Source organism: Amblyomma maculatum, chromosome 9 (assembly GCF_055883805.1).
Source record: "Amblyomma maculatum isolate TAMU_Amacu chromosome 9, ASM5588380v1, whole genome shotgun sequence".
NCBI classification, from domain to species: Eukaryota; Metazoa; Arthropoda; class Arachnida; order Ixodida; family Ixodidae; genus Amblyomma; species Amblyomma maculatum.
In genome coordinates this window covers 12,204,817-12,230,433 of record NC_139352.1, presented here as the reverse complement: position 1 = coordinate 12,230,433, position 25,617 = coordinate 12,204,817, and the positions used below count along the sequence as shown (strand labels likewise).

The following is a 25,617-nucleotide window of genomic DNA, read 5'->3' as shown; positions in this document are numbered from 1 at the left end:
GGTGCCACGAGTTTGTTATATCAAGGGCAACCGCCGCGACATGTTTGTTGCATGCAGTTTTCAAATGCACGCCCTCCAATGGGGATGGCGTTGGGGAATTTAAAAGGTTCATGTTACCAAAGAATTCGCTACATGGAGGTTTGTTACATAGAGGTGTAATTGTAATCAGCGCCACCATTTTGCTGGCTGCAGTCACAGCACATGGGTGGCTACCAGTACCCATCCCTGGCGGAAGGTGTTGCAGTCCTTGTAGAGGTTCCGTGGGTGCTGAGCGCTGGTGAAGTCTATGTGAAGCTCGTTGAGACAAGCAACGCCTTGGACAGCCTCATGGAGGAGTTGCAGGTGCGTGGACTTGCAAGGGTGTATGGCTGCAGTAGAATGCCAGTGGTCTCTCAGACACTTTGTTGGACGAGTTGGTAAACATCCATTATTAATTAAAACAGCGCGAACAAGAAGACACAGGACAAGATAAAAGGAAGCCACAGTACAAGCGCTGTACTGTGGCTTCCTTTTATCTTGTCCTGTGTCTTGTTGGGCTGTTTAAATTAATAATGGTCTCACAGAGTTGCAATAAATTTGTCTAATTTCATTCAGATCCCTCCATCACGGTGTTAGCCTGTATGTTGCTTCAGTTCAATATTGACCACAGTTTATCCCTTTGTTTCTTTTGTTTTTTGTCAGCTTCTGCAATGAATAAATTACACTGACCAAATTTACAGATCTAGTTCTTCAGGTTGCATTTATTAGCTTGCATAAGGCAGAGGCATTTTTTACTTTTTTTTTTAATGGAGTGAATGAGAGATCAATCATTGGCTTTATTTATTTTCTTTTTGCATTGTTTTGCTCGTGCAGAGCTATTATGGCAGCTCTGGTGGTGCTGCGAGCAGTGATGTGCGGCCAGGACAGGCCTGTGTGTCTCTGTATGCCGAAGATGGGAGCTGGTACCGCGCACGAGTGACCCACGCTAAGGGCGGCATGCTGGGCGTGCAATATGTGGACTACGGCAACTGTGAGGAGGTTTCCGCAGACTCTGTGCGGCCGGTGAGTGTGCTGCTGTGACTTTTTGTGGCACCATCTGTACCAGCGTGGTTGTTCCAGTTTTGTTGCTGCTGTCCACCCACCTGCATGCCCCATTTTGCAGCACCAAAAAAATGCAGAGAGATTTGAAAGGTGTCAGCTTAGTGACGCAGCCACCTTGCAGTTAGGGCTGTTAGCTCCAGTCTCTAACGAAGGCCAGCCTTGGATGATTGAATTTGAACCAGGCTCCCTATCTCATATTGTACGCAGTGTACACTTGTCCGCTGCAACGAAGTTGCCCAGTCATTATTAGGTGACTCTGGCTATTTGTGTTTGTTGAGTGGCAGCAGTAGCTACTTTGCTAACCCAGAATATCCTTTGTGCGCAGATCCTGCCGAAGTTTGCCCAGCTGCCGGCACAGGCCATCCGGTGCCGGCTCCGCTCGGTGGCCCCTCCAGGCGGAGCGTCGATGTGGCCCCCCTTGGCGCCAGATGGCCCCCTGCAGCACGCCTTCGAGGGCCAATTCCTGTGCCGCGCGGCGGCCCACAGAGACGGTGTTCACCTGGTAGACCTTGAGCGGCCCACTGGCACCCCTGGGCCTTCCTTGGTGGAAACACTGGTTGCGGCGGGACTCGCGATGGATGCGACCGCAATGCCTCGGGACCTTGGCTCGATGTCTGAGGCCAGCCAGGGACAGAAGCAGCTGAGGGCCGTCATCGCCCCCGCCGAATTTGCCTTCCAGACCAAGCAGTATGTCGACGTTAAGGTGAGTGGCTGCCCACGGATAGAGTTCTTGCTGTAAGAAGCGGGACCCACGTTTAAGCATGGAAATCAAAAGGGGCAAAGAAACGAATGACCATGTTTGTTGCTAAAGATGTAACAAACAGCGACCAACATGCTTCTGTAGGCCAACCATAAAAAAAAAAGGTAACCTACTTGTTCTACTAGAAAGAACTTCTCTTCCTAAAGCATAGTTTTTTTGGCATTGTGTGAGACGTCTTGTGCATAATAGACCTTTCCAGTGATTCCGCCGCGCCGCTTAGCAGCCGCACAAAGCTTCCGGGAAAACAGCGCCACATACTGCCACCGCCGCACTCGCGTCTCTCCGTCAGTCTCTTGGACTGATCCTCAGGCGAACTTTTCTTTGCCATCTTTGCATCATCGCTGCACTGCTGCTTCCTACTGATTTCTGTTAATTCTGTTGGGCCCATCGTTCCTTTGCATCGCGTTTCACAGTTTGGTGTTGCGTTCTCAATCCATGGATCATCAGCTGACACGCAAAAACCGGCGTTTGCCGACTGAAGCTGTCTCTGACGGGTGTGCATGCACAGTGCGGAAACAACCCTTCTCCTCCTCTCCGCGTCGGCATGCGCATCTGCTGGGGTGCCTCTACCCTCCTCCTCCTCCCTGTAGTGAGCACAGCTGCAGAACACCCTTGGAGCTCGTTGCCATGAAGCTTTCATTTCAAAAGTTAACAACGAAATTGCAGAAAGACAAACGGCTAACCATCAAAGCAGTCCGGTGTTTGCTGCATTTTGTAAGGAACCACCAACAACGTGCATGAGAAGACTAATAACAGCAGAAAGCAGCAGCGCAGCACGCCAACATGTTTGCCAGCAGCCGACGCTGGAGGCGATCGCTCTGTTCTCCCATCATGCTTTGCATGGATTCGCCAAGGGATGACGCGGCGCTGAAATTTGTGGGAAGGTCTATTCACTGTGCATCAATTTCTATAGATAACACATAATGAATTTAGTTTGGTGGTGGTTGGGACTCAAGCTGGGATGGAAAAGTTAAGGATTATACTTTGGAAGCAACAGGAAACATCATCCTCCCAGCCATAGCCCTCTTTTTTTTTTTTATATAAGCATTATTTATTGCACTCAGCTGATGAGCGAAGGGAAAAAATGCTACAGAGGCACATACAAAAAATGAAAAAATATGTTCACAAGTTGATAACTCGGTAAAACACAACAAAAAGAAACCTTTGCATTGTGTTAACAGCTTCAGTATACAGTTAGATTTCAATATAACGAATTGTGCAGCACTGCAAAAAATTGTTATTTTGAAATATCTCAAATGAGAACACTGTGCTAATTTCAAAGCTAATTTATTTGAAGAAATAAGTTATTTCCTTCTGCTGCATGCAGCACACACGACCACGCACTACATTACACCAGTACAGCACATACACGTTCCACTTTACTGCCGAAAGTTACGCAGTCCTGCTAGCTGTGGAAAATATAGTAAGGAGCAAATTTGAAAAGAGGATAATCTACACTGACTCACTAAGCTTAATCACAGCACTACACTCCAGAAATGTAACGCAACCCTTGATAGGAAAAATAATACATTGCATAAAAACAGTAACAACACAAGGACGTGAAGTGAAGATCTGCTGGGTGCTCAGTCATGTAGGGATCAGCGGTAATGAGCGAGCTGATGTATGCGCCTCAGCCGTTTGGAACGCTAACATAGAAAAAGTAAGCCTACCGCATAAAGATGTCCTAAAATTTATACAACAAAAACTGAAAGAGAAATGGCAGGATTCATGGGACAAGGAGGTAAGCAACAAATTACACTTAGTGAAGCCAGTGATAGAGGAATGGAGATCATGTACTCACCAAGAGCGTTTCATCGAAGTAGTTTTATGTCACCTCTGAATCGGTCACACTCATTTAATACTCAACCTCATACTCACAAAATGAGACATACCTACATGCGAACTCTGCAGAGAAGTTGTCACCACTAACCTACCCACATTTTAATTACATGTACAAAACTTTAACAGCTAAGGCAGAAACACTTCCCACTAATTTATAAAGAACACACCCCACTGCACCCAAGCTTACTAATAGGAGAAAAGTCACTCATTGATATTTCCCACGTTTTTTCATTCCTTAAAGAAGCAAAGCTTTTAAACCAACTGTAAAATCTCTTAAAGGGCCACTGTCCAGGGAAGGCCCTTTTAGGCAAAGGAGCCCAGTGTTTCGATCAGGTACCGGAGATAGTCCGGATCAGGTACCGGAGATAGGTACCAGAGATAGTCGCCGCAAAGCATCGAAAATACAATTCAAAGCTCACTCATGCTCTCCTTTGGGAAGCCAGCTTCCCCGTTTCCTGCGCTGGCCCGACGGGCCACAGTAATGACGTACGTACCGCGAACGACGTCCATTGGTCCATCTCGCTGACTGACGGGAGAAGGATGGGTGTCTACCACTCGCTGCGCGCTTTTCCCTCGCCACGGCCAGACTGAATCCAGCGGCGCGCGCTCCCTCGGCAGTGCTTTTTTTTTTTTTTTTTTTTTTTTCCCCTCTCGCGGAGTGCCACGCCCCACCTCCCGCCAAACGCGGAGGAGGAAGGGGAATTTGTCTTGCCGAGGCTAGACGACCTCGGGCAGGAGAGTGAAAAACCTTTGCGAGGGAACGGAAGGAGAGAAGCATGACAGAATCGGGTGATTGCGGTGGCTGTTACTGTTTTCAAAAACATTTTGCGGCCTTGCGTTCTAGGGGCGAAGTCTCACAGTCACCGGGGAAGAAAATATTTTCGACCGGAGGGTGGACAGTGGGCCTTTAACAGTTTAATTTCGAACCTTGCTCTTGGCGCATGATTGCTTGAGTCGCCTATGTGCCATAAAACTCAACACAACACGCAACACCTCATCGAGTGCGTGATTGCACTGAGCAATAGAAGTACGGACTTTGTACATGCACAAAAGAACATCAGAATTTGATATGAGCTCATCTTCAGTATTCCCTGAAGTTTGAAAATACTGTCTTGGTTTTTCAAAATGATTGCGGCAGTCGATGGGGCAATGCTAGCTGTCTGCAGAGGCCGGTTTGCTTTTTCCCTGCTTCGATTTCTTGCAGCAGAAGCTGCTTTCCCATCATCTTGGCACTTTCTGCTGGCTACAATCTCTCACAAACTTCACAATAAGATAATCTGCGACAAAAAAGATACCTTCCCACACACGCGAATGGCACGAATGATGACCAGCGAACGACACACAACACAAAGAAAAAAGGCAGGTGACCAGGCCTGCTGGCTACTAGCATATTACACCACAGCTTTGCGGTGGCGCTAGGAGCTAGCACTAGATATACTGGTGGTGATAGCCACAACTCACGGACCATACACACAGCGCCGTTTCTGTTCCACGAGAGAGTTGTGAACTGTGGTGCTGTTAAACTTAGCTGAATTTGTGACACTGATGTTCCTTGATTATAGAACAAAAGAAAAACATATGTATATTTTTCTAAAATATAAGCTGTATTGAAATTCGTAATTCTGAAATATTTTTAGATCGAAAACATAGGAAATCTGCTGGAGATTTTAAAGAATTTCATTAATTTGAAAAGTTTGTTAATGTGGCATTCGTGGTAATGAAATTTGACTGTATAAAATTTATTGCAAAGGCTTGTGAATAGAGGCCTTGCTGCACAGATAGAAACTCGCAGGTGCCAGTTGAGGTAGGCGGTGCCACTGTGCTGCATTGGAAGGCACCGCCTTCCAATGCAGCACAGGCCCAGTGCACTTGCTGTGCATTTATTTTGCAAGCGTGCAGCACCTAATGTGGCGCGATTGCCTGTCCGGCTTCCCTGGAGCGGAAAGGAGAGCTCAAACCGGACAGGAAAGATGCCGGTACAAAGTGCAGCAAAGTGCGCCAAAGTGAACACTCGGGTGTCGTCGTAGTGACGCAATTGGTGGTTCTTCGATGAAAGGGGGCAGGAAGCTGCTCATGTCATGGCAAAAGATGGTAAAGCAGAGCAGGGAGGTCGAGGCCTGTGGGCAATGTTTTATGCGCATGATTTTTATGTTGTACAGTCTTTGTCAAAAGTGTAGAGCCCAAGGGGTCTGCTTTGGAGCTGCTTCGTGTGGCTTGTAATGGATTTCCAGTGTTCCGAATCTCTTGATGGGTAAGAAGATTTTTTGCCCCACCCTCCCCAATGGTAAGGACCTGCACTATTGCTAAATCAGCGCCGCTGTAGAGCTCGGAAGCAGACCCCCCGGGGTCTACACATTTGACAAAGGTATGCAAGTGCTGGTTGACACAGCACTTGGCAGCGATGTGCTGTGCGAGACTTCTGATATTAGTTCAGTCTGTCTGCAGCCATTGATGGTGGGTATCATGCACTTGACTGGAATTCACCATGGTGAGCAGGTGACGAGGCCATCACTGGTCAAATTGCTTTGAAAGCGGCAAGCTGCACTTGAACTGCCTGACTCTCTCCGTGCACTTTGTACTGCTTGGAACTCTACGAAACGCCAGTGCAGACAAATCAAGCGAACTTTTCTTCCTATCTTCTTGTTCCTCTCTACTTTTGAGCTGCCAGTGTGTGTGTGTGTGCGTGCATGTGCATTTTATGTGGGCAGAATTTCATCATTCCGCTGAAAGTGGCTTTTGTTATCGTCATTTCGAGCAGTTAATGTGCTGCGAGAGCTCAGATTTGTTCCAAAAAATGCATTGTTTCCATGCAATTCTAGAATCGGATGAGCCTCTACCTCGGGTCTACCCCAGAGTCCTTGAAGAATATTATTGATCAGACAAAATCGGCGACCATCGTGTCGGTTGCCACCGTCGACAAGCATTCTCACAAGTGTTGCCAATAAATTGCCCCCCACTCTCCTCCCTCTTTTCTTTTTTCTCTTTCCTGTGCCTGCACTCTTCTGTCTGCCTGTCTCTTTGCATTTGTGGTGTCTGTTGTTAAGCATCTTTATCCTGTGTTCATTGCTTCTTGTCACCAATGCCACCCTAGAACACACCAGTCTCCTGCCCATTAGTGGTGTGGTGCAATGCCACTCTGTTGGCCTTTTGCTGTCATTGCTCTTTGGGGATCGTGAAAAACTAAGGGTGTACAAATAGTACTTTTTCTGAACTGAATATGAATATAGTTGAACCTGGATCTAACGAATACCTGGATTTAATGGATTTAAAGAAGTTTTTAAATTTCCCAGTGCTACATCCATTCAAGCCTATGTATTTTCGACCTCAATGCAACGATGGCATTGTTGTAACTTGATGTAACGAACTCTCGAAGCTGATCAGTCTTTCTTTTTTTTTTCTTTTCTGAAAATTTGGCCGAAGAAGTACGCCAGTTTATTGGATATTAGTACTCTGAAAGGCCAGCAGCTATGCGAACTCCTGTGATTGCAGCAATCAAGCAAAATTTGCGATGATGATAGTACAGTGCAGTCTACTTATAACAGTATTGATAAAACCAGCAAATCTGATCTTTCCAATCGATTATAGGTGTATCTGAACTTACCAACGATTACTGAGTCATCGTAAAGAGCTCTGAACACTTTATTACGGGATACATAAATAGCCATAACATCAATTAAGCATGCTTGAAAAGTTGGAAATTCGCGCTCTCTTGATGGGCAGCTGAAGATTAGCAATCGCTGTGACTATCACTTCAGCAGCACGTATGCTGGCCACATTCCTTTTAGCGTGCGCAAAACTTATCTACAATTGGATGAGCTACAGGACATCCCCAGCCTTAATGATTGTTAAAATCGTAGAGTGCGAATGCCTGTGATTTTTCGCAAGGCTTCCAACCTTGAAACTTTGCCGGAGTTCCGATGAATCTGCTTTTTCGTCTCTAGAGCTATCACGGCATCATATTGGTCGTCGCCATCTTCCACCGACACGCAATCTGCAATGGTGATGACGATATCGCTTTGCCCTTTGCACGGCAACAGGAGCGATTGCGATGGCGATAGCGCTCATTTCCTAACTTGCACGCAAAGCCCCTGTCAAATTTCTCCGCACAGGTCCGTTTTTGCCTCTTATGTTGAGTTTTTGCACCATTCTCTGCTTGGTATTATGCATTTTTTATCAAATATCTGACAAATTCTTGTCGTAAAAACATCTTCCGGGCGGCCATAAAGCTTTTGTTCGATATACCACCGATAATTGATTGTTATAATATGGTTTATTTTCGCATAGGGGCAATAGGAAGATTGATAAATCCCAAGAATTTGATTGTTATAAGGGTTATATTGTTATATCTGGTATTATTATAAGTGGGCTACATTGTAGTGGCGTTTAGCGCCATTCTTTGGCTAACATAGGAGCCATCCATGTGATGTGCCCACTGCGAAGGAGGTGATTAATGCTATGGGTGTGTTGCACCGTTTAGTCGGCTGGCACGGCGATAAAGGAGCCTTACATGCATTACAGGATTTAGTTCCTTTGGAGCACCTTGTTTTGTTTTCACTCTGCAGAACAAGTGAGTAGAAATTACGCAGTTTTTCACCGTAAAATAAATGCTTGAAGGGTGAATCATCTTCACTGATATCTAAAGCCTTTTGGTTTTGTTTCTGCATCATTGGTGCAAGCCTTCACACATAACCTGCATGTAACAAAGAATTGTCAACTTTTGTCAACTTCGTTATATCCAGGTTCAACTGTAGTGTAGCTTTCCTAGGAATTGAATAGTAACAGTGCCATATCGAATATAAATTGAGTGTTGGTGCTAATACTCACTACTTCTGCAAATAATCCTACAGAACAAGCAACGTTGAGAAACGTTTAAGTGCCAGTTGTGGTGCTGCTGTGCAGTACATCATGTGTAGTTACAGCTACAGGTATTAGGCTGTGGGTGTTCCAACAGGGCTCGTGCTCTGTTCTTTGAGCCAAAAGCCACGCCGCCAGCTCGAACCACATCTGGGACCATGAAGATGATCACACAGGGCCTCTGCCAGCAGGCCAAGCTGTTCATTGGTAGTTCCCGATGCGTTGTCGCTTCCTCAGTGGTAGCAGCATCCGCGTGCTTCGACGTCGCTGCTCCATCTCCCATGAGCGCTGCCGCAGCGCCTGTGGAGATGAAGGGAGAGAGGAGGAGGAGGGGCAGCCCTTCGTGCTATATAAGTGCCTCTCCTCCAAGTCCTCTCCACAACCATTCCGAAAGAAGGTCGTCATGACAGAGAACTGGATGGTGCTCACCACATCGGGATGGCAAGGGGAATGACAAATCACCACAAGACGTAGCACTAATCTCCATTAAGGAGCCACAACTCAAATTAAATATGTTAACTCTATGAAAGTCATGTTATGCAATTACAAAACTTACTTCTTGCCGATGACAAGAGAATAGAGCAATACCTTAAGCACAGCACGTATGACCCATGGCCTCGGAGATCAGGCTAAGTTGCGCTGCGTTGTCAGTCTTAAAGGTCATGTATGAGCACTTTAATGCCCCCACAGAAATGAACCGTACAGCAGAACTCAACCGTTACCACACATACTGATTGCTGTAAGGTGGTAAGTATCATAGTATGATGGGCACTGTTTTTTAAAGTAAGGGAAAAAAGTACTATGCAGTGCTTATTCAAACCGCATGCTAATTACTTCAGAAGTTATGACATAGTAAATTCGGTTTAAATAACTTCCAAATTGCATTGTTTTATTCATTCATTTGATCAGATTCTACAATGTTCGGTCTGGTATTACGAGATGTTTTAGCATTCACACACCCCTATGAAAAAACATTTTATGTGGAAAAGGGGGTGTAAAAGTTTTTTTTCTGTATACAGTGAAAGCTCGAATTTTTGGATAAATCGAACTCTACTTGGTTTGGCCAAGCTCCATAAGAGATATGTGTACAAAAACCCGTCAGTTCGAACGCGAGTCGGTTCCGCTGCGGACAATTCGAACTACGCGCCGCCGCATCTGGGCGGCTTGGCACACAGCACGTGGCAAAAAAAAGAGAGAGAAGGGGGTATTGTTGTTGGCCTCTAATGACCAAGCGTTCGTCTTCCACGGTAACACGGTGCCACACCGACAGATTGAAAACCTACCGCGGTGTAGCTTTCGCTAAAAAAAAAAAAAAAACTTTGGCGAAAGAATGCCATAGAGACTGCACTGCGCACAGCCAAAACTGGGACAGAAGATGGAACCAGGTAAAACAATGGAAGAGTGGGTAAAGCCTAAATGGCGCCTTGATCGGCCGGCGGCGCTGGAGTGTAGGGGTTGGCGACCACGGCGGCGGTTGTCTGCTCTCCTGCGCGAACTCCGAAACTTGCAACTAAATACTCGTTAATTCGAGCCCTGTTGATTCGGAATTACAGATAAGTACTGTAAACGCGGCCCCAGGCAACGATCATGAAAGTCTGACTTCGGACGGACGCGGAAAAAAAAAACTTTTTTTTTTTATACAAGTCTTCCATCCGTCAACGGAAGACCCAAGACATTTGATGCTATAGACGGCGCCCGGCCCAATCGCACATGGCATGATAAGGCGAATGTACTGAAAACGCGGCTCCACAACCGGACAAAGGGCTGGCATTCTGCCAAGTTCGCTTCCACCCCTTGCATCTTGGCGCACTGCTAGGAAATCTTGTTGCGGACCATGGGAAACACTAAGGACTGACGCCTCTCTTTTTTTTTTTTTTTTCCTTTTTCCTTTTTTTTTTTTTTTTCTTTCAAATTAGGCAAAAATTGTGGGTGGGTGGCTTGGTCACTCGAGTAAATACAGTGCATTTTCCATAATACAAATGGTCCTTGTCAGTTTTTTCAGGCCATTCGATAATTCGAACTTTTTACCCGGGTCCCGTGAAGTTTGAAAACTAAGGAGCTTTTACTGTATTGCATTTCCTGGAGGACTGTGTAGACACTAGAACATCTGCATAAAGTTTTCCATCTATTGTTTGCAATGACAACTTTTCCAAAATGACTGCTTTCTTGCATTTAAATTCTTGGCTATTCTTTTTTTCCCTCATGTCAGTGAGCCATCAAGAGGCTTGGTTTGTCTAAAAAGGAAGCCGGGCTGCACGTTTAGGCATAACCAGATTGGCAACATTGTGATACCTGGCTGTGCTTTAAAAGGGAACAAGTGTTTGTTGAAAAGACATTGCAGAAAAAAAAAATGCTGTTTTAAATACACATTACTTGGATACACAAAATGGACCTTGCCTCATGCACAGGTATTTCAGCCATTACTAAAATTTGACAGTGCTAGTGAGAAATAGGAATCTAATTGGAGGTTGCCGAAGACTAAAGGAAGTGACCAGCTGAGCAAACTTGCAGGAGCTCTTACACTGTCATGAGTGGCACAAAGCAGATGCTGCTTATGATTGTACGGTTTTGTGCAAACCAAATTAGGCAGTCTCTTTGTAAATGCAAGTTTTTAGGTTTATTTTGGCTTCTTGCCATTTTTTAGAAACGATGTTCCGGTGTTCGGAATATTCAGGCAATGGCTTTTCTTTTAGATGCACCTAATATACATTTAGTTCTATCTTGTCATGAAACTCTCATTTGCTATCATTCATGGCACTGGATGGCCACATTAAAATTCTACTTCGATGAGCTTTTTAAATTTACTTGTAAATGCCCTGTCAGAATAATCACTTTGCATTGCCATCTGTTTGTATCTATACTTAGTATAGTAAATGCAAAACTCAGTATTTGCATTTCCCGCACTGTGATGGCTAGATGGTTAGGGCACTTGGCCGCTGAGCCAGAGGGCCTGGTGCAGTCCCAGCTTTGTTAGGCAGCCACATTTAAACGAAGGTGAAACATAAAAGGCGCGTCAAAATTACTAGAACCCTGCACTAAGGCATCTCTTCTGCTAGCCTATGTAGTGATTTTAGACACTAAACCCCATGGCTTACTGTTCACTCTGTCGCCGTCGTCCCTCATAATCAGCTCCGCAGGCAAGGTAGCTCGCGCTCCTGGTACCCCCCTCCCCCTCATGTTCTCCGGTTGCTTCGCGCACTCCTCCCGCCACAGTTCACCATGTTCATCCTTTTTTGTGTTTGCCTGATTTGATAAAAGTGCCCAGTCTGATTCTCAGCTAAGTTCATCAAATCTTGCTTAGTCATTGCTGTGTGCTTGTGTAAACAAATGATTGTAGCAACACCTGTCTTGACTTTTTTTTTTTTTTCTTTATTGAAGATTTGGTTTGCTCTTCAGTGCACTTTGATCGGTGCAGTAGAGGAAGGGCTATGATCTCATCACGCTCGGTAATGGATCCCTGTTTGTGGTCGCTCATTTCATAGTGGGGCGTCAGTCTCGTAGCCTATTCTGCCCTTGGCACTTTAAGCATTGTCATTTCTTTTTTTACCATTTTAGGAAGGGTAGTGTGTGACCTCTGCATCATGCTGTAGTTTCTCTTGCTCTCATCTATGGTGACAGCTGTTGGCTACGTTTCCTATTTCTGCGGTATTGGTGTAACATGGAGTGTAAAGGGAAGTGAGGGCAACGCACATGCACTGTTGCTGCACTAATTGGTCGGTATATGACTATGCACTGAATCTCTTCTGTTGCGCGATGCCAACCACCTTGTCGGCTTGTTTTGTTTTGTAAGGGATGGAGAGGGGGGGTCATGCACATGTGCTTTGGCTGGTAACCTATTGTCTTTGTCGCTACAGGTGACTGCAGTCATGTCCCTTTCGGAAGTGTGGTGCTGCCTGGTGGAGTACGTGGAGCCCCTGGCCAAGGCACTCCAGGAGGCAGGCGAGGCAGCACCCAAGTTCCGGAACCCAGTCCCTGGCGAAGCTTGCGTGGCACGCCTGCCCTCATCCACCAGGAGCGAGGAGGGTTCAGGCGACGAAGTGCTGACACCCTGGGCACGTGCAGTCGTCAGGTCACGCCCCTCCCCGGCCAAGTTGGAGCTGTTCTTTGTCGACATGGGAGGCACGAGGGTGGTGCACCACACCGAGGTATTTACATGCGAGCGTGGTGCCCTTGTCTGGACTATTCTCTGGTAATATTTTGCTTTGCTTTTAAACGAGCAAAGCGTGGTACAAGAGAGACATAGCAGTAACTTAAAGAGTAAGACTAATGTAGTGCACGTCTTACTCAGTATTTCTCACAATATAAAAACGCCCACGAGTCGAACGTATTCTGGCCCGTACTGAGAAAATAGCGAGTCAGTTGCGTGGAGGAGCTGCCTTGGTAGCAAAGACTATGTTATCCTGTATAAAGATTGTGGGGACAACTCCTTCAGGTTACGAAGCTAAAATTCATTCAACACTAATTTGGTGCAGTCAGAACAGCCCCGATTTCTGATTTTCTCATACACTGAACACATTTAATTCGTCACTGATATATTTAGGAAATCTGTCTGCATAGTTCACTATTATCAGCTTTCTTGCTGATAAAAGAGCAAGCATTTTGTGAATTCATTTATATCTTTTTCTGAATAAAAGCAATTACATGTCTACTTTTAAGCAAAGACCATTTAGAAGAAGAAAAAGTGATAACTATGAATGGGGTGCCTCAATAGCCAGCACCTCTTTCAGGGTGAAGACACTGCTCTCTATGGCGGCATGTTGGGTCCCACACTCTCGTTCGGCTGCATTGAGCGCAATGCGGTGGCGGACGGTTTTTGGTGGTTAAACTACTACTGTTGCGGAGAACTTCAAAAATTTTGTGTTCTACCAAGACTGGGTGATACCAGACACTATTGCCAAAGTGAACCGGAGTTAATCACGTTAAATTATAAAATGTTTCATAGCTCGTCTTCCGAGAGAGTCTCCTGTGAGGATTCGTTGCAGCAGCGAAAGCAGCAAATCGCTTCGCGATTCCTTGAACTCTGCACTCGAAATTACGGATACTTTTTCAACACTCATGACAATCTATTTTCAGCTGCAGCAAAGCCACACTCTTCCCTCCATTCACAAGCAAATGCGAAAAATAGGGGAAACTGAATTGTAATGCCGCTCCCACAGAGTAAATAAAAATCGTTGGAAATGTTTGAGTTTGTGCTGGCATGTCCACTCTCTCTTTTGTTTTTGTTTTTTCCTAGCTGACTGCAACAGGGATAGGATTAAGTGGCTGGCAGACGAATCTGATGACCGAAGCAGGTATTTCGTTGCAAGCTAGGCAGGTGCAGCCTTCATAGTCAAAATTCCAGTCGCAGTGCCTGTGAATGCCCGGATAACACTTTAATAGTGGCTTTTACTGATTTATGCTTTTGTTAAGGTAAATGACTGCTAATCGGTTTTTATGTTTGCTTCGATGTTGATCTTTGCTGTTCAGATTTAATGTAATGTATTCTTTACATGGCGCAGTGAATGGGTATATTTCATCAAACGACCGGTAAAAACGCCTGCCCGGGAGGTTCTGCATAGGTGACAGCTAGTGTCGTCATTGCTGATAATGGTTTGCCTTTAGTCTGCTCAAACTCGGTAGACGTAAGCCGCGGTTTCCCGAACCTGCCTTAGTTGTGCCACATAGGAAAGCGAGTTATTTTACAAAAGCCGGAAACCGAAAACACTGAAAGTGAGATGAAAGGAATTCCAGAATCCTTGACATAAATTACTGGTATCTATTCGGTTTGGACGAAATTTTTTGTACTCCACCTTCGTAGACTGACTGGGTTAATAAGTGTTGGATTTTTCTTTTCTTTTTTAGGAAAACTTGTTTTGATGAATTTGTAGCTGGCTGTTTTCGAGGAATGAATGTGGCAATCTTCTGTACTTGCCTCAGCGTTTTTTAACGCCAAATGTACCTATACAGTCAACGACCGATTTCTTGGACCCTCTAGGGAATGCAAAAACGTTCGAAACTTCAGGCAGTCTGAAAAAATGAATGCATGAAAAAGACATACCATTTTACGAATATTTCTGGAATCAAAAGGGTCAAGGACGAAGTATCAGGCTTCCGAAACATCAAAGCATGAAAAAGGCCATTCGAGAACTGTATGCAGCTGACAGCCGGTTTATTATGTATGTGTCGTCAGGGCAGCCGGCGTTATTGCTGCAGTGTCTTGAAGTACTCATCGATCGTTTTTTGGACAGCATTCAGTTTGCATGCGATCATATTCGCCTCGATCTGGAGCAAGGGTCATGAAGGTGCCCACATATGATTTGATCAACTTGTATGCACCTACATGAACCATCTAAAAAAGCATTCGGCTGCAGAAATTAAGTCTGCTGCTTGATTATGTGGCTCGTCTTCAAAATCTTTCTCGTTTTTTTGTTTTTGTTTTCCGCTCCCTATTTTCAAGGTTAAGCAAATCCCAGCTGAGCTGACAGCACAGTCGGGCTGTGCATTCCAGTGTGTCCTGAGCTGCAACTTTCCCGTCGACCCTGCTGAGCTGTCGGCCAAGATACTGTACAAAGATCTAGTCCTGCAGGTGAGCAGTCTGTTGTGTCCCTGACTGCATGCATGTCTGAGAGGATAGAGGCAGGGGCATAGCAATGCCTACAGATGCATTTTTTTCAGGCTTGCCATTGTATTTTTTGCAGGTTGAACAGCAGCTTGAGCCTGCCAAGGTGATTGGGTCGCTGTTTGACACCTCTGGAGAAGACGAAGTGAATGTGCTGGACAGTTTTGCCCCGCCACCTCCACCTTCGCCACCAGCAGTGGAGCCTCCTGCCTCAGATGTTGAACTGGCACAGAACACTGTGCCGACGGTTGAAGCTGGGCCAGCTGAGGCCGACACCGAACCCACGGTCGAAGCTGGGGAGGTTGATAACTACACCAAGCCCACGGTCGAAGCTGGAGAAGCTGAGGCTGACATTCAACCCGCGGTAGAAGGTGAAGCAGCTGAGGCCGACACTGTTCCACCAGCTGTCGAGCTAGAAGCTGTGTCTGAGGTAACTGCAGCGAAGCCTGAAGAAACCACGCCAAAGCCTTTCCCGCCTCGAGCAAGAGTGTCACCACCTGGGAGATCAAGTCAGCCCAACTTTCGCCGGGGTGAGCACAGCGATGGTGATCAGGATGGCAGTGCTAATGGAGATGTTGATGGAGATTGTGATGAGGTCACTTATAATGAGGCACAAGGCAGTGAAGGCAACAGTCAGAACGATAGCGATGGCAGTGAGGGCCACGATAGCAGGAACGTTGTTGATATTCCTGCTAGAAGTGGCAGCAGGGCCACCAATGATGATCATGTCAGTGGTGACTGCGATAACAGCTTCACCAAGAATCTTGAAAGTACCTGTGAGGATGGAAGCACTAGCAATGATGCGAGACCATGCGAGGAGTGATGGTATATCTGGCTACACCTGCCATGCAAATTAAGTCTCATTACCATTCAGCATGCTCAGGTTACTAACAGTGGAATGATGTGGTGAAGGTATTGCTGGAGTATAGCTGGGACTAAGCTCACTATAGTAATCGAAGCATTTGCCAGAGGTACGCATGTTGCTTTGACTGGGCTCCTGCTGACATTAACGCTGTAGTTTGAGAGGGTAAATTCCTGATCTGTGTTAAGTGTGAATGACTTCCCTTCAGATGCTTATATGTCGAGGCATATTTTGTTCATGCACCGTAGCGCAGAACACACAATGCATTCCATCACATGCTGCCATTGTTGCACTGGTTTTTACTTCCCAGTGTTCATCATTGCCTTAAATAGTGCACGTTGCTCTTGCATGCTGCATGTTCAAGCACTGGGATGTGGATTCATTGTCTCTGGCGTAGTAGTCATTGCTGCTTGCTGCACGCTTGCTGTGGTGGTTCAGCTGTCTGAATGTGCTTTTCTCTCTCCCCCTCTCTCTTCGTCTGTGGGATGACCCTCGCTCCTGCCCCGCACCTGCCCGTGACACAGGCCCAATTGTGCCATGCTACCCACCGCTTTCAAAAATCTCTGGCAAGATGCTGGCACTCGTGATGCATGTAGAAGACCTCTCCTGCTTCTACATCATGCGCGAGGAACAATCAAGAGCAATGAATGACCTCTCCGACCGGCTCCAAAGGCACTATGGAGAAGCTCCTGAGCCAGTAGTGTGTCCACTGCCGAGGCTGCCCTGTGTGGCTTTCTACCCGCATGACAAGATGTGGTACCGGGCCAAAGTCATCGCAGACGGCTCGTGCGTGCAGTTCATTGACTACGGCAATGTTGACAGCATACCTGAAGTTCGAGCCATTGCTGCCGAGTTTCTAGAAGTGCCACCGTTTTGTTACAAGTGCAAGCTGGACGGTGCAAAGGACCTGGCCAACTGCGCAAGGGACATGAATGACATTTTTGCCCTGGTTAACGCATTCAAAATGTTGGTGTCTGATAGACCAGTGGAGGTTGAAGTTGTGGCTTGGGGCCCAGAAGTCACCGTGAGGGTCTGTGTGGATGGAGAAGACGTCAGCACTGCACTCAAGAAGACGTGCGCGTCGTTCGAGACACCTACTTTGAAGAGCAAGGAGACTGTAGAAACGGAAGCTTATGCAGCAGTACCACAGAGTCGTGAAGCTGTTGTTGTCAGCCATGTTGATGCCCTAAACTCATTTTACGTTCAGTTTTCGGCCAGGCTGGGTGATCTTGACGTTTTGGGGGAGAAGTTGCAGGAGGCGTTAGCTTCTGGAGCTGCCACAGCTGTCGAGACACCTGACAGCAATACCCTTTATGCTGCTCTCTACACTGATGACGGCTTGTGGTACAGAGCTAGGGTGGAAGGCCCTGGGGACGATGGCAGTGGCCTTAGGGTGCGTTTTGTGGACTATGGAAATGCGCAGACAGTGGAGTCAGTGGTGTCTCTGAACTTGGAAGATCTCAAAGTTGAACCATTCTGCACTGAGTGTCAGCTTTTCGGCGTAAGTGCTGCTGACAGTATGAGTGCACTTGAGAAATTCAAGGAGCTCGTCCTTGATTCTGATCTACTTATCGAAACAGTGGCACCATTGAAGCCATTGGCAGTCCGACTCTTCACTGCAGATGGGACTGACCTGTTGTCTCAGCTGCCACTGCCAAAGAGGTACAGCACCACTGAGGTTCCACTTCACCAGAAGGTAGTCGTCCAGATCAGTCATGTCGAATCAGCAACAGATTTCTATGTGAACCTTGGTGATAGCCTTGATGGTTTACAATCCCTAGCAGAACACCTCCTTGAAGTGCCTGTGAATGACAATACGCCAGTGGATACTTCCTTGCCATGCATGGTCTACTGGACTGATGAGCTTCCGTACAGGATCACAGTCTTGAAAGATGAAGTCGAGTGCACAGCTGAAGGTCCAGCCCTTGCTCTAGTTAAGTTCGTGGACTATGGAAACACAGACGCCGTCAACCGAGCTGGAATTCGCCCTCTGCCGGATGGACTGGTGGATATTCCACTGTTTGCCATTAATTGCACGCTGGATGTCCCTGAAGGCAAGCTGGGCAATGAAGCCACTGAGAAACTTCAGCTGCTGGCTGAGAGTGAACCAGGTACATCTCTCTTGGCGGAGTTTCTCGAACACAGGGACGGCCGCTATGTCATCCGCCTCCTGGACATGGGCATCGACGTCTTGGAAAGGCTACTTCAAGGAACTACACAAGATGCTTCCAGGGAAAATGCTGCCATGTGCAGTAGTCATGTGCAGAGCTCAGTTCTTGCAGAGACTCTCGAGGCTCCTTTCGGGTTTGCTGACACTAGCGGGGCTGGCAATCCAGACATCGGCTCGAATAGGGAAGGTGAGGACTTGAACAGCACAGTGCTTGCCGCAGATCTCGTTAGCTGCAATATTGAGGACTCTGTGGTTGAGAATGGTGAAGTCGAAAGAGAGGACCAGCCTATAGAGAAGGCTGAACTGCAGGAGTGTGAGGAGCCTACCCTTCAGGATAAGATACTGCAGGATGAAGAAAAGGCCATTGAACCTGCCATAAAAGCTGAGCAGTCGGAACTGGAAGAGGCAACAGCAAAAACGTCCAGCAGTGCTGTAACATCCGAGAATGTGGCAGAAAACGGAGCTGAGCAAGAAAAAACTGATAGCAGTGATGGGTGTCAGACAGCAGTTGTTGAAGAGGAGGTGTTTCTAGAAGAGTTTCAGCAATGTGACACCCTGCCAGTAGTAGCAACAGTTGACACACTCCCGAAAGAGCAAGAGAGCCATCTGCCAGTAATGTGTGAAGATCATGCACCTTTGAAAGAAACTGAAGTTGTGGCAGACATCTCGGCGATGTCCAAAGATGATGTGCTTCCTGAAGTACCTGTCCATGATGAAGCTGATCTTTCAGTGCCAGCGGAAGAATGCACATTCTCAGAAGATGTCTGCGAGGCAACTGTATTCGAAGATTCTGTGTCTGATGACAATGTGGACAATGGTACCACTGAGGCACCTATGGAGGACGCTGTTCAGGTGGCAGCTAATGAAGGCGTCATTTTCAATACTGAGACCCACCATGTGATTTCCCCTGCAGAAGTCGCCAAAGAAAAAGCTGAAGTTGAAGGAGACACTAGAAACCTAGTAGATGAGTCAGCTGAGCATGGAGCATCAGAAGCAGAGCACCAAGCTGCTGGCAGCACTGGAGATGACGGGACTCCGCCAAAGTCCAGCACTTTGGCTCCCGAAGGTGGCGATGTACCTTCCTCGAAGCAGCGAGCAGGAGCCGACGACAGCTCTGCGACGGGCACAGTCGCCATCTCAGACTTTGGAGCAGGCGGCGACACGGAGCCTGCCAAGGTGCCTCTTAGCATCGTGGCGGAATCGAGCCCCAGCACTCCAAGTCGCCGCTCGGGTAAGATGAGCCCGGACGATCGCCCCATCCCCGGCGTCTGCACCAACGCAGAGCTACTGGGAGCCCCAAGCGACACGTGAAAATGAAGGTGCAAGCGTCGCCTGCGCATCGGATTATCCCGGCAGTTTAGAAAAGTGCCTGCCGAGAGTGCGCCCAAGTTCCTTTTTGTGTTGTGGCAGTTCTGCTTTTTATGTGGTTGCTTTGGACAGCAAAGGCAAAATATTCATGTTTTCATAAACATTTCGCTGTGTTTAAGCTAATCTCCCAAGTCACTTTGACTGGCAAGCTGTCAGACAAGCATATTAAACAGATTGGGCATCCTATATTTTTGCCCCTCTAGTGGTTTCCAGTCTTTCATTGTGTTTCATTGTAAACTTGCCTCAACCGCATTTTATGGATCAGGATTGTGCATTTTTGGTCTGTATTCTTGTTATTTTAAGGCGAAAGATATATAGTGTGTGCTGTTTTGTTCGCAATAGTTTGAAAAAATAAAGCATATTTTTCATGAAACTTTTTTGGGGTGCACCTTATATTTTTCAGACACGTTTTATGAGTTAATACTGGGCGCGAACGCAGGGATAGTCAGTGCACAAGTCTACAGTAAATGTGTTGTAGGGGTATGAGGATATTGTGGAAAGAGGGGACTGGTGCAGCAGGGAGTGAGAGACAGACTGTGTGCTGATGGTATGATCTAGTCCAATCATCATTGTGGCATGGATGTGCCCTTCTCTACTCTCCCAATGCAATCCAGTAATCAGTGTGGCACACCATACCCTGTCTCCATAGTTATTCTTTCCACTAGCTTCCTCCTCCACCTGGCAGCCAAGGGCATCAGGCAGGCTTTTCCAACATGAGGGTTCTAATGCTAACATTTAATGGGCCACAGAAACTGTACTTCAGGGAATATTTGAATGCAAGAAATCCATAGAGGTGGTCTTTTCGAGAGCTTGAGTGAAGAAATTTAAAAGGCTTTGCGTGGAGCCCATAGTTTACAAAATGGTTTTTAAAAAGGGCTGGTGACTACTCGCAACTCATCTGGAAGCCACATTAATGTGCGCAAACCTTCCAGATTACATAATTGGGGCTTGCTTGGTAAGCCCATTCATTGGACGCTTCTATATTTGAAGTCTGAGTAGTTCTGCTGAGCAAGCTGTCAATAGCATTGGGAGCATCGTGTAGCCTTGCTTAATGCCTTTCCTTATGAGAATTTTATTACTCTCTACGTAGAACTACGGTACCTGTGCAGCCATTATAATCTTCCAGTACTTCCACATGGCATGTCTACACCCTGATCTTGCAATGACTGCTGAGGTTTCAACTGAGTGAAATGCTTCCTTGTAATCAATGAATGCTGTGTATAGGGGCTAGTTATAGTGGGAGCATTTTTTTATCTGGTTTATAGTGTGAATATTATCGATGGTAGAGTGCTCTTTCTGAAAACCTTTGGCTTTGATTCTTTGGTTTGTTGAAGTCTAAGGCAGCCCTAATTGTATTACCTTAGTAAATAGTAAGCAGGTGTTATGCTGATTGGTATAATTTTTGAAGCCCTTAGTGTCATTTTTCTTATGGATTAAGATACCAGCGAGCACATGGCATAATCCATGCATTCTTCCAAGATTCCTGTATCATCAATGTCATCAGGTATACATCAGGCATTACGCAAACACGGTGGCCAGTTTTTCTAGCGCAGTCTCCTTCCCTGTTAAAAAATGCTGTAATTAAAGGGGTACTTGATTTTTATAGTGCTGAAGAAACACCACAGGAAAACACAAAAAGACAAGCGCTACTTCCAACTTTAGTGAGCAGAAAAGGAACCCAGGCACTCTATTATAATCTCTGGTCTGCATGAATGCGATAACCACCACACTAAATTTAGCTGATTTAGTGCGGTGGTTATCGCACATTCATGCAGACCAGAGAAAATAAGAGTGCCTGGGTTCCTATTCTGCGTAATAATGTTGAAAGTTGCGCCTCTGTTTCTTCAGCACTAAAAAAATCGAGATCATGTACTAACCCGTCAAAAAGTCCTTCTGCAGCTTAAAGGGGTAGAGACACCGTATTACAAAGTTGTGCAAAGCTTGTCACGCGCTTCCTTTGTGTTTGAAAACCATCACAGTGAAGTGTTAGACTCGAGGGAAGCGTAGAAAATATTTTAATTCCTTTTTAAAAGGAAAAGGTATACTGAACAAATATCGAAGAATGTTGAGAAAGCACCACAATTACATTCTTAAGACACGATTACACTTGTGCAGACACGTAATTCGGGTTAGTTTTGAGTGGATGGTTGTATTTTTGACGTTTCCTGAGCGACAACTGGGTCGGAGGCAGCGCGCTCCCGACTGAGCCGGCGGGTGTGACGACACAACTACGCTCAGCAACGTCATGGCCCCGCGATCCCGCCGCCGCCTCCCCCGCACCTGAAGTTGGTTGACCGGCTACACTAGGCTACACGCAGTGTCGGCTCCCCCGCGTCTCGCCGTGCACAATGCTGCGAAGTGTGGAATGCTGCACGCGAGGGAGGTCGCGGGGAACGCGTACGGAGGGCGCGTATTGTTAAAAAAAAAAAAAAAAAAAAAGCATGTCCGTCACTGCGCTTTGCGACTGCCACGGGGTAAAGTAACGGGGGAAAGAATGAACAGGTGCGACCGGCCGCAATGGGGGTAGTTGTGACGTGATATCCGGTTTTGTCAGAGCTTTCATAGGAGCCCGCTAGGATCGGCGATTTGAGAAATATTCATTTAAATACTTTCCGCTCATTTCTGTTCGTAAAGTGGATTCTTTAGGTCACTCCCAATGCGATAGTCAAGGTGGGTTCAGACGGGAGGACCGGAGCGCGCGCGCGTCATCGCTACCCGCGCCCCACGTGACGCCCACGTCACTGCTCTGAGCGACGGCGAGAGAGCGGCGCGGCCGTCCGAGGCCCCGGATCGCGGAGCGGACTGAATCAACACCTCCTATATAGGAGGTGTTGACTGAATATGCCAAGCGCCTTTTTCAGTCCGCGCGGATGAGCGTCCGCCGCGGACCGAGATTGTTTTTGCTCTTTTTGCTTTATCGCTGCTACCTCCGTCTCGTATTCAGTTCGAGCGGGGTATTGTTTGTTGTGCATGCACTGCGTTGTTCGCTCTGTGTTCGCTGCAGTGCATCGTTTTTTGTGCGTTTGTGCTTGTGGGTGTGCCAGAGTTGTAGCTTTACTCGGTTTCTACAGTGCTGATTATGGGTGAAGTAGCGAAAAAAGCGCTCAGTGATGAAGCGACAGTCACGTTTTTAGCGCTCGTAGAGAGCTGCCGACCGATATGGAATTTTGAAGAACACTTGCAATAAATGAACGCGTTTTCGCTTCCTCGTCGTCCTCGCACACTTCGCGTAGAAAAGCCAGAGCAGCGAGACGACAGTTTCGCTCGGCGTCCATGCTGAAACTCTCGGTAGAAAGGCAGCGCGCACGAACAACGGGGGAGGAGGGCAGCAGATCCGTGCTCACGCGCGCGGACCGTCCGCGCTCCGGTCCTTTCGTCTGAACCCACCTTTACCACCTGCGCTGGAAATCTCGACGGCAATTTTTTTATTCATTATACCTTTAAAAGTTTGTGGAAATGCTCGCTCTTGGATTCCGGACCTATCGCTAGCGCATGTCTGTGACGTAGGTTCACTGAAAAAACCATGGTGAAAACTCCATCGGTAACAGACCAACCCAAAGGACTAAAAACCATCAACCTACCTTGACTCAATTCCAAAATGAGAGGAATCAGAACGCATGAACTTATAAATCACCAGGCCAACCCCGCCCCCCTCAAAAGCGCAAAGGGGGAAAGATCAATCCTGTGCTCTAAACAAGAAATTCGAAAAGCGGATTGAGAAATTTGATAAACAATTGGAGACCATAAACACGCTCATCCAACAAATTATAGGGGCCCAGTTACAGATGCAGACGCAGATACATCTCACCAAGCAAATGCAAGAGGCATCCGTGGTCTTCTCTGGATCCAGCAACAGAATCACAAAATTAGAAGAAAAAGCTTTCGGTAATCATGGACGAAAACTGCCGGGGGTGCATACCAGAGGAAGCGAGCGCTATTGCAGTAACATATAGACCAAACAACGAAGAAACCCAATTAGCTAGTATGTACAAGAAACCTGTAAAAACCCGACCAAATTATTAGGCTACCAAAGCTTTAGAAGCGACAGAGGAGACAAATCCAGAATCACAACCTTCGTAAAAAGAAATGTAGCCGCAACCAATCACGAAATTGCGTCTCGTGACATAGATGCGGTCTTAACAGAACTCATTACCGGAAAGAAAGATTAAAGGAGCATCTTCCTCTTAAACATATACAGCACACAGAGGTTCTATTTCGCAAGGCCTTAAATGCGGCAAGAAACAACCCCCTCGTAATAGCGGGGGATTTCAATGCTGCCCACCAAGAATGGGGCTACGTTAGGCAAGACCCTAAAGGTAGACATACAAACGTTAGGGCTAGCACAGCCCCCAACCTAACTCGTAAAAACACAGACACAGTGAGCTGGAAAAATATTAGGGGCGATCATCACTTTATCATAACGCTCACGCTGGTAAAGGATTCAAAACTAGACGACTTAAGCAGCCAAATATTACAGAATGGAACAAGTTCAGGAAAATAAGAGGAACCGAGGATGTCGGAAGCATCGCACTGTTCTCTATACAGATGCCTCCGTCAGCCACGAAAAAAGCTGTAGTTGGTATATTTTCGCAGGATTTGACATGTAGTCATTCCGCCCGCATCCCAGGTTATATTCCTATATTCTCTGTAGATTTTTTAGCTTTTGGATTGGCTCTGCACAACATACCATGCCATGTATCCTCGCTTTGTCTATTGAAGTTAATCTCGCTTGAAACCTCACAAAGAACTTTTTTTTAGTCGATTCCTGCGTTGTTGTTGTTTTTTTTTTTTTCGCACTTTGAAAGAAGTCCGTTTTGTTTGGGTTCCTGGCCACGCAGGTGTTCCCTCAAACGAGGTGGCTGATTTCTTAGCGAGATCAGCCATTAATGCGTCTGTAATGTATCTCGTTAGTATCTCGTTCCTAATTTAGGCATATTGGCTATTTACCGATCCAAGCGGTTCCAGCATATATCAGCCGGGCTACTCGATCCCTTGCTGAATACCACGGAATATCAGCATTTGTCACATAATTGGAATGCGCGTTCACGTAAAACCAGACAGTGTGAGGTATCAGTGACATTGCTGCGGTGCAGATTTGCGACCTTGAATTTGTATCTATGCAGATGTGCTTGGACACCGACAAACATATGTGCATCATGCGGGGAAAGGGAATCCATAGTGCATTTTCTCCTCTCTTGGTGACCGCTCACACTTCAGAGAAGGACATACCTGGAGGTCCCCCTCTCTAGGCTATCTCCTCTTGTCGTTGCCCGATTTACTATCATTCGATGCGAGTTCCAAGGGATTTGCGTAAATCCTTCTGCTCTTCTCTTGAGTCAGTAACAATAAGCAGATGTGTGAATGGCATCTTCGTGGTTTTCGCATTTTATTTCTGAGGTACCATGCCGACATACCTTGATTTTGCCATATTTCATTATTGTGAATAAATTTTCTCTGTCGCTTGTGGTGCGTCGAAAACCGCATTCGGCTGCTGTCAACCGACTCAGTAAGTACTGGTGTTTCAGAGTGTGTAAACACTGTAAGAGGAGAAACGTGATCACTCCATGGGACACTTCTAGGCTCCTCACAGCCTTCAAGGAATTTCGAGCTCTTCCATGTTTTTTTAGTCACATTGCGATCAAGATAACATCATTAGGAACGCCCAAGCTTTTGTCTGATTTACGCTGCACTGTCCAGTGCACTGAACAGAAGCCGATGATTATTTTTCTATATAGGCTTTTATTTTTTTTTTATTTTTTTTTTATGATTAGCTGTTGCGGACGACTCGTTTTGCGGACAATTTCGATCTGGAACAAAACAGCACATATAAACCAAGCACAATTAGATACAAATTGCATATTCGACGAGGATTATTTTTCTCAATAGGCTTTTTTCTTTCTTCATTTTCTTTATGATTTGCTATTGCGGACGACTCGCTTTGCGGACAATTTCGATCTGGAACAAAACAGCCATATGAACCAAGCACAATTACATACAAATTGCATATTCGACGATGATTATTTTTCTCAATAGGCTTTTTTTCTTTCTTCATTTTCTTTATGATTTGCTATTGCGGACGACTC

The 25,617-nt window shown here is 46.3% G+C and overlaps 1 protein-coding gene across 2 annotated transcripts in view; it reads left to right on the top strand.

Annotated features, from left to right (window-relative positions):
• Positions 1–19,910, top strand: part of LOC146178325 (protein tudor-like) — a 29,583-nt gene extending 9,673 nt beyond the window's left edge. Inside the window, exons 5-11 of one of the 2 annotated variants that reach the window (XM_084578139.1) lie at positions 193–342; positions 853–1,041; positions 1,406–1,783; positions 12,391–12,681; positions 14,973–15,101; positions 15,214–15,664; positions 16,521–19,910. In XM_084578139.1, the coding sequence (XP_084434265.1) occupies positions 193–342; positions 853–1,041; positions 1,406–1,783; positions 12,391–12,681; positions 14,973–15,101; positions 15,214–15,664; positions 16,521–19,477 (4,545 nt within the window). In that variant the 3' untranslated portion in view covers positions 19,478–19,910. The remainder of the gene's footprint in view (positions 1–192; positions 343–852; positions 1,042–1,405; positions 1,784–12,390; positions 12,682–14,972; positions 15,102–15,213; positions 15,665–16,520) is intronic. The other variant, XM_084578140.1, reaches the window with a different exon arrangement.
• Positions 19,911–25,617: the final 5,707 nt, after the last annotated feature.